The sequence below is a fragment of the Barbus barbus genome, assembly GCF_936440315.1.
Source record: "Barbus barbus genome assembly, chromosome: 6".
NCBI lineage: Eukaryota > Metazoa > Chordata > Actinopteri > Cypriniformes > Cyprinidae > Barbus > Barbus barbus.
This window is the reverse complement of record NC_136734.1, coordinates 25,490,204-25,498,607: the sequence shown is the minus strand read 5'-3', so window position 1 is coordinate 25,498,607 and position 8,404 is coordinate 25,490,204. Positions and strand designations below refer to the sequence as shown.

General features: G+C 38.2%; 1 protein-coding gene across 1 annotated transcript; it reads left to right on the top strand.

Annotated features, from left to right (window-relative positions):
- Positions 1-2,200: 2,200 nt before the first annotated feature.
- LOC306870812 (PR domain zinc finger protein 8-like) lies at positions 2,201-7,015 on the top strand. The gene is made up of 4 exons (XM_079418239.1): positions 2,201-2,396; positions 4,198-4,422; positions 4,640-4,871; positions 5,159-7,015. The coding sequence occupies exons 1-4, from the start codon at positions 2,394-2,396 to the stop codon at positions 6,409-6,411; spliced, it is 1,713 nt and encodes a 570-aa protein (XP_079274365.1). The 5' UTR covers positions 2,201-2,393; the 3' UTR covers positions 6,412-7,015.
- Positions 7,016-8,404: the final 1,389 nt, after the last annotated feature.

Genomic DNA, 8,404 nt, shown 5'->3' with positions numbered 1-8,404 from the left:
AGAGAGACCTCTTCAGTTAGAGAAACAGTGTTCATTTCTAATACTGATTCATTAGAAATGCATTGAGATGATTTAAAGTACATTATAGATTGTTGTCTTTAATGCCTTGCTTTCATAACATACAAAAAAAGATGATTGTCGATGTTGTGCTCAACAAGACAATATGCTGCCTTGCTGAAGCAGAAACTGTTTTACACTACATTTATTTCTTTCTATTTACTAACTTCTTTCTTTTTTCTTTCTTTTTGAAAAACTTGATGTCATTTTACCTTTGCACTAAAGTAACCACAGTCGCACACTTGTGCTCAAGAAACCATAGCCCATCTTATAGAAGGCTATGACAAATGTAATAGCCATATGTTTTTCTTGAATCTGCCATGCATCTGATAAGTTTACCTTCCCCTATCCCATTTACAAACTAAAAGATTTTAATTATTAATCCCATTATTAATAATTGCACTTTACCACTTTACAATTTGTATTTAGAGCTATTCTGGGGGTACAAACCACAAGAAAGAAGAATATTTCAGCAGAAGGTAGTCTAAATCTCTCTTATCTATTATGACAGTTTATTAATTCTCTTGATCAAGGTTATGAGTTGGATGACATCCAAAAATACTAAGTACGACCGTGTCCCTGTGAACCTACCCCCAGCAGACTCCTATAGAGAAGTCTATTGATTTGTGGAGCTTATGAAATCTTCAGCCTGATTAATGTTTAAAACATTTCGCCATATCGGTTAAAACACAGCGGGACTGTAGCGTACCGCCGCAGCATGTTGAAGGAAACTCTGGTGTGTGCACTTGGCTGGCTGAATACTCACTGCTGTCTCCCACAGATGTTAATACAGACATCACAATCCAGTCGTGCTGAGGTCAGGTTGAGCACACGGGGCTCTCCTCTAGAGATGGAGCGCCACAGCAGGTGTGCACGCGACAAGCCTCCGCGCTCATGAGCCGGGTCTCTGGCTGCAGCAAAGCGAAAGAGCGCCCCAGATGCAGATAAGTATCAGTAGAACAGTTTGCTAATTGTCACTGAGAAAAAAAGTAATGATAATTATATCACAACGACATAATGTAGAGCGGAACTCGTTGCAAGTGGCGACGTTGACTGTACATTCAAAAGTCCAAGCGAAGACTGGAATCGTCCGCGATTTTAAGGAAGCTGTGGGACAAAGACACTCAATGAACAGTAACTCAGTATCACATGGAGAAACTTTTTGTTGCCCATTTAGTTACTGGCACGTTTGTAAATCAGCAGGTTTCAAAAGCAGCCACGAACAAACAAAATGATTTTCCCTAACTTTCTTAGACTATTTTAACAGGAAAATAATGAAAAATGCTGCACAAAAATCTTTTAACTGATGTTTTAAATTACATTGTTTTAAAAGACAGTACATGCAATTTTACTGTAATATACAATTGTATTCTATTTTGCTGTATAATGGAGACAAGTTGAATTGGAAGGGGCATTCCTAAAATTCACTGCACATTTGTTTGGATTTTCTTTTTGTAAACGTTACTGGAGTTCAAGAGTTTTATAGGCTATTGCATTTCATGTGGTTTAGTTGATGTTTACTGCTTTATTTTGGCATCACATGTGTTGCCCTTGTGGCATGTGTGGTCAAACTGGGATCTGTCTTTGTTATTATTGGCCACAAAAAAAGTCATCATGTGCCACCTTCCATTATGCCTCCTGCGTTATTATCAGCAAGCTACATATAGGTAACAGATAGCCTATAACAAAAGGATAGCCCAGACAGGCTGATATATTATTGACATATATAGTTATGAACTGTAAAATTTACAGTCATGAAAATGCCATCCTGTATCATCGCGTGTAACATCGCCACTGTATTTTTACAGTAAAACACAACATCCAGTTTTTGACCATAAATAGCCTATAACAACACTGTACAGTATACATTCAAAACAGCATAAGCATCATCTTTTGAATATTATTCCAACATTAACATAAATTAAAATAAAAAACAAATTAGTGAATGTTCTTTGTTCTACAACGTATGAAAATATGAATTATGAAATATGCATCTGTTTTAGTGACTGCGGTGCACTTTATGTTTAAGCATCCTGCATCTACTAGCTGTCGGCGACCAAAGAGTTAAAGGGAGGAGACGAAGCGTGTCACGCCTCATTGGGCAGATTATGTGCAGCAAACAAAAAGTGTGTATGTGGGTGCCACTCAGTCAGTGTATCGGCCCCATCTGCACGCCTCTCTGCGCTCGCGAATCATAAGACGGTCGGCAACACTGTCACTTTCAACAGACGGGGAAATGTACTGACTGCACGGACTTCATCGGAGACGCTGAACACATATTTGAAGATATATTGACGGCCATTGTGAAATTTTGTGGATTATTTTATCCTAGTACCATGGTGAGTAATGACAATTTTGCAATAAAAACAGCCGGAGGCTAGTAATACACGGGGCTGTATGCAGCACCCAAACAGCATCCTCGCGAACCGTGTAGAAAGCTCGCAGATGGTAGACAAGAGAGAGGGAAACTGGCTACACATCATAAAGTCATAAAGTTGGAATAACAACAAGACCGCAGATAAAAAGCGCAATAGATTTTAGCCTGAAATAGGAGGTCAATGGGTTCGTCTCTTCTATTTTAGAAATGCGCATATAGCTATTCATGGGTCTATTATAGTATTTAGTTGAAATGCATATTCATTGGGTCCTTTGTGTGATTCTCAGGAGTGAGACTGCGACCTCACAGCTACAAAAGGAGAGGGTCGTGAAAGGAAGGGCAAAATTCACACTAAGGCGTTTTATGGATGAAGGGAACTTTAAGCATTTGTGTCTTGATAATACAATAGACAGTGTCTGTTTGAAATGGCCAAGCATCTTCATCATAAATAAATTTTCATTTAGACGCTTTGCAGAATTTTGATTTTATTTTTCGCACATTTCCACAGTTTCATTCTATTTTTGTATTAGGCGCGTCAGCGTCCTAGCCTACTTTATTTTGAGCGATAAATACGAAGTAGCATTAGATAAAAAATAGTCTGCTTTATAACCGCAGCCTGTACCACTCAGGTGAAAAACTAAACGACTTAGTCAATTTAATACGTTTTTATTAAACGTGTCTGAAAAACAGCTGCAAAATTTAACAATTCGAGCTGCGTTCTACCTTCAGCTTTGCAACTAACTGCAGTAACAACATTTCCCTCCACTCTTGTCCTTGTATAGAAATCATTTTTTTTCACATGATTTTTCTTTTTGACCTCATCAAAAAGCTGAGAATCATGTGAAATCCCAACAATATGCCACACTTTTAGTGTCTGTAAAAACTATAATAAAACTATTAGAAATAGACATAAGCAATATGGAACAGACTGTATATTAAAAATTTTCGCACCGTTTTTAAATACTACTAAAAACCAGTTGCACGAGTGAACTGCAATTCACGCGTAACAGATTCAGCATCAGGCGTTTGGAAAAGAGAAAATCATTAACTCCGCGTGCTGCCTTAATTAAAGTCTCAGAAGGAAAGTGGTGGATTATGGTAATAAGGAGACATACGTTCCTTCTTGTAGAATGGAGCTAAAGGTTAGCTGACGTGAAATCAGTGACTTTGACAGTGCTATTGAATCCATTCGATATGGTCCTCGATGGTAAAATAGACCGAACGGTCTCATAAAGCCAGATTTTCATCCTTGTCAAAGGCATGTAAAATATTTCCGACAAGTGAAAGAAAAATCTGAAAATACGCACTGAGGGTTACTAATGTAATACTGTCACATTCACAATCGAAATAATGCACTGTAAGAAATCATCTTCTTTTCGATTAGCCTACTTTCTCCGCTTTTTTTTTTACAGAACTAATACAAATATTTAATTTTGCGTTTACATTTCATAGATTATATCTTAAATGACATACAGTATATTACAGTTTCAACAATAACAACACTATAAATATGCCAACAATATATAGCCTAATTTAGCAATCGAAGAGAAGCTTTTAAAAAAACAAACAAGGCACGGGCCTAAGTAAGACTGCTTTTTTTGGAGATTTTATTAAATGGTTTGTTCAGGAGATTCACTTGGAACTGCACATATGGAACTAGGAAAAGTATTTAAAATATTTGCATACATTTTATAATTGAGAAATAGTGACTTATGCGCGGTTCGGTTTATTCACATGAATTCACTCACATTTTTGTTTTACAGCAAATGATGGAGGAATCCAGTTCGCAGAGACTGGGCTGGGATAGCGACGCGAAAGCGATGCAGCAGTGTTTAACGGATATATTTACCAGCGTGTACACCACCTGTGACATTCCAGAAAATGCCATTTTTGGCCCATGTGTTCTGAGTCACACTTCACTGTATGACAGCATCGCCTTTATCGCTCTCAAGTCCACAGACAAACGAACGGCGCCTTACATATTCAGGGTATGGTCACGCTTTATTTCATTTCCAACAAGTGGAGAGTTTGAAATGTGTAGCCTATTTATTTCCAATATATAAATATATATATTTTTCGTTTTTACAAATAATGTACTGTAAAACTATTGTAGAGAAATTTTATTCTTTTGAAATAATTACTGATATGTATTTGCTGAGGGTTCTAAGGTTTTAGCTAAATATTTGATATGCTTGCTGGATACAGGTGGACACCTCAGCTGCCAACAGTTCCTCAGAAGGCCTGATGTGGCTGAGGCTGGTTCAGTCGGCAAGAGATAGAGATGAACAGAACCTAGAGGCTTATGTGAAGAACGGCCAGCTTTTGTACAGGTCACTGAGAAGAATAGAGAAAGATGAAGAGCTGCTGGTGTGGTATGGCAAGGATCTCATTGAGCTGCTGCTGCTGAGCTCAGGCAGAAATCAAGCCAAAAGTAAAGGTACACTTTGAAGATCAAAATGTGGTCTAATATTTTACTTTTTAAAAAAATAAAAAATAGCAGCTGTTTGTGTTTAAATACTCAGTAAATATAGTTTGATGTGTTTGCATAATATAGATTTATCAAAGATAAAATAAAAATGCATACAAATGATACAAAGTCTCAAATAAAATGATATTTTTTTAAATTATATTTTAATCAAATTAAGCATTATCATGTCATGATTATGTAACCGTTGAATGACATTCTAAAATGCCACTCCCCCCCCCACCAATTATCTGATGCAGGAACGTCGCCCTATTTGTGCCCAGACTGTAGCCAGCGTTTCCAGTTCGAATTTCCCTTTTTGGCTCATCTAAGATTCCGCTGCACTAAGAGACTACAAAGCATGGCCAGCCCAGAGGAGGAGGCCACGGATGCCAGTGACAAGGCAAGTCTACCTCCTGCCAGGTCCAGTCCCAAACTGGGCCGATCTGATGGCTTCTCCAATCCACAAGAAGGAAAGCCATCCACAGACTTCCACAATCTAGCCAGGGATTTGGAGAATAACAGAACCAGCCCGCCGAGCGACAAAGAGGCCGAGATCCTGAGCGAGAACTCTGGAAAGCGCAAATTCTCTGACATGGAGGACAGCAGGAACAGTGGATTATCTCAGCCTCCCAAGTCCAAAGAGGAGCTGGCCAACTCGGCGCAGCAGTACCGTGGAGCGTACGGTCTGGACGAGAGCAGGCGGGCTTTCTCACCCTCTGTTTCAGAGTCGATGGAAACCAAGAGGAGCGCCTTCACCGAGGTCAAGAAGTCACCTCAGAGCTTGAAGCACAGCGGTAAAAACTCCAGCTCCAACTCGGAGAACAAAGAGGCTGGCCGGCCCAGCAGCAACCCGGCTGAAAAGCACCTCAACATCAGACAGGTTCTCAGCGAGACTCAGCCCCCGCAATCCCGAATGGAGACCTCGTCAATTGGCAGCGCTTTCACTTCGGTGCCCCAGCAGGGTGGTGGAGGCTCGGAGAGAAAGAGTGCCTTTAGCCAGCCGTCTCGCACCTTCTCGCAGCTATCACCTCTTGTCATGGCACCCAAGCTTCTGCCGGCAGTTGACTGCCATCCTGCGGTGGGCGACACCGTCTCTTCCAGTAGACTCTACCAGGCGGACCACCTCGCCGCGAAGCTCCAAGGCTCAGAACTAGGCAGCAACTGCCCTGTGCCGGGTGGCATTGTGAAACAGAACCCTTTCCTATACGCCACAACCTTCTGGCCCAAGACCTCAGGCCCCATCCAGCTGCAAATGCCCTCTGCTCTCACGCTCCTGCCCCCTTCGTTTACTTCCCTTTGCCTGCCTGCCCAGAACTGGTGTGCCAAATGCAATGCCTCCTTCCGCATGACCTCTGACCTGGTCTACCACATGCGCTCGCACCACAAAAAGGAGTTTGCCATGGAACCTCTTGTTAAAAGAAGGAGAGAAGAAAAGTTAAAGTGTCCAATCTGTAACGAGTCTTTCAGGGAGCGGCACCACCTTTCCCGGCACATGACCTCTCACAACTGAATTTCTGGGGATTTATTTGTTTTGCTTTCTTTCCTTCCTCCTTTCTTTTTTTCTTGCATTTTTTATTTATCTAAAGGGAATAAGGTTAATCTGGAAGAGTAATGCCAACACGTTTCCTCTCATTTAAAAAAAAATGGTTTGATTTCTTCAAATGTCATGTTTTGTGTATGAAGATGCATTTTGACTTAAAAACCTAAAATCTATTTATTAAATGAAGCACTTATTTGAAAAAAGGGGACAATAATAATGTAAGTGTACCTTGAATTTCGTATATATTAATGTATAATGTATAGAAATCAATTCAGATACAGATCATTTCATTGAGCGTTATTCAATGACATGTTATGTCTATATGCATATAAGGATATCAAACATTGGGAACATGATGTTGAAGTGTATTTAAGAGTGCATGTAAATTATAGTTATTGGTATAAGATGCAGTCTATTCGAAATAATGTAAATACTTGTTTTGTTTGAATACAAAGTGTAATATTTTGTGTCTGTGAGAAATAGATTCAGTGTTTCTTCCTTTTGCTGAAATTTACTATTTGATAGTTTATCTAATCATGTTGAATGCTTTGACAATAAAATAGCTTTATTTTCACCTGATTGTGTGATTAATTATGCCTGACTATAAAATGACAGGAAATTCTAAGCATCGCAAACGTGTACATGTGTAATCTGACCTCTTAATAGAGGAATGCACAGCGATGCTTGGTAGTGTATTTACAGTTGTCGATAGAGTTCATTTTAAACAAGAGCCATAATTCTTACAAAACTCTTATAGATTTGTCTTAGTAAATTATCGGTAGTCTAATATGTCTTTATTATTCTAAAATATACAATTCATCGACCATCGACTGTAATACATGCGCTAAGGAATTAGGCGGGTTCGACACATAATTTTTGTGGGGAAATACACACACAAAATAACAACTGCAAAAAGACAATTGTCTAAAATAAATAAATACAGAAATAAATAAAGAGACAATATAAGTAGGCTAGTCTATTATAAGGTAGCCTAAATTAAACCCATTTACTATATAGTTTATTATAAAAAATAACAGCAACAACAGTGATCATATTATTATTATTATTATCATCAACAACAACAACAACAACAACATTTCCACTTCGATGCATTCTCCTCACGTGAAAACCAAGCACTGTTCAAATCTTAAATAGCGAAACGCCTGCAAGAAACACGATCTCCAAGGTGGTAAATGTTATTTGAATTCTTAGACAATGAAAACAGCACATTAAAATAAATAAACAAACAAACGGCTGCTGTATTAAACATAAGCGCTCGTTATTTTCAAACGACTTGTTCTAGTGTCACAATAACTTTAAAATTAAAAGTGTTGATCGTTTGGTTTAATTCGCTGTTTGTGTTATTATAATACTGTAAAGTGCGTGTTTCTGAAAATTAAGATAAAAGCAAATGACTCCATTATTAGCTGCTATTAAAAAGGTGTAGTCTTAACAAACTATTGAAAAATTGACTCGGTTTAACAAATGCAATGAAGGAAAGTTTTTTGCGGAAAACTGTACATTTACACAGGTCTAATGCATAAAAGAAAAAAAACAAACATCCACTCATAATTAAAATTATATAGGCTAATCTCGATTTAGACATTTACTACATATTTATCATATAGAGGCACAATTATAACAATAAAGCCTTTGCATTGTCTACCTGTCACAATCAACTGTGATCTACAATTATTGTTTTTCCTTATTAGACAATAAAACACCATATGATTGTTTGCTATTGTTTTCTTAGCCTTATATTACATTTATATGTCTTTTTCAAATAGAAATTAATATCAGAACTTGCATTGTGGCGCTTGAAACCAAGGTGCGGAGAGGGAGCTACAAGATGTTAAAATAGCTCAACAGTGACACCAAGCTTTTATAATGAAAAATTCAACTAAATAAAGATTTTTAAAAATGAATTGCGATTGCCTGATATTGCAGAGACTTAGTCTGCCAC

Coding starts and splice junctions, on each gene's coding strand:
- LOC306870812 (XM_079418239.1), top strand. Junction 4,423..4,639: donor CGGCGCCTTACATATTCAGG/GTATGGTCACGC, acceptor TGCTGGATACAG/GTGGACACCTCAGCTGCCAA. Junction 4,872..5,158: donor AAATCAAGCCAAAAGTAAAG/GTACACTTTGAA, acceptor TATCTGATGCAG/GAACGTCGCCCTATTTGTGC.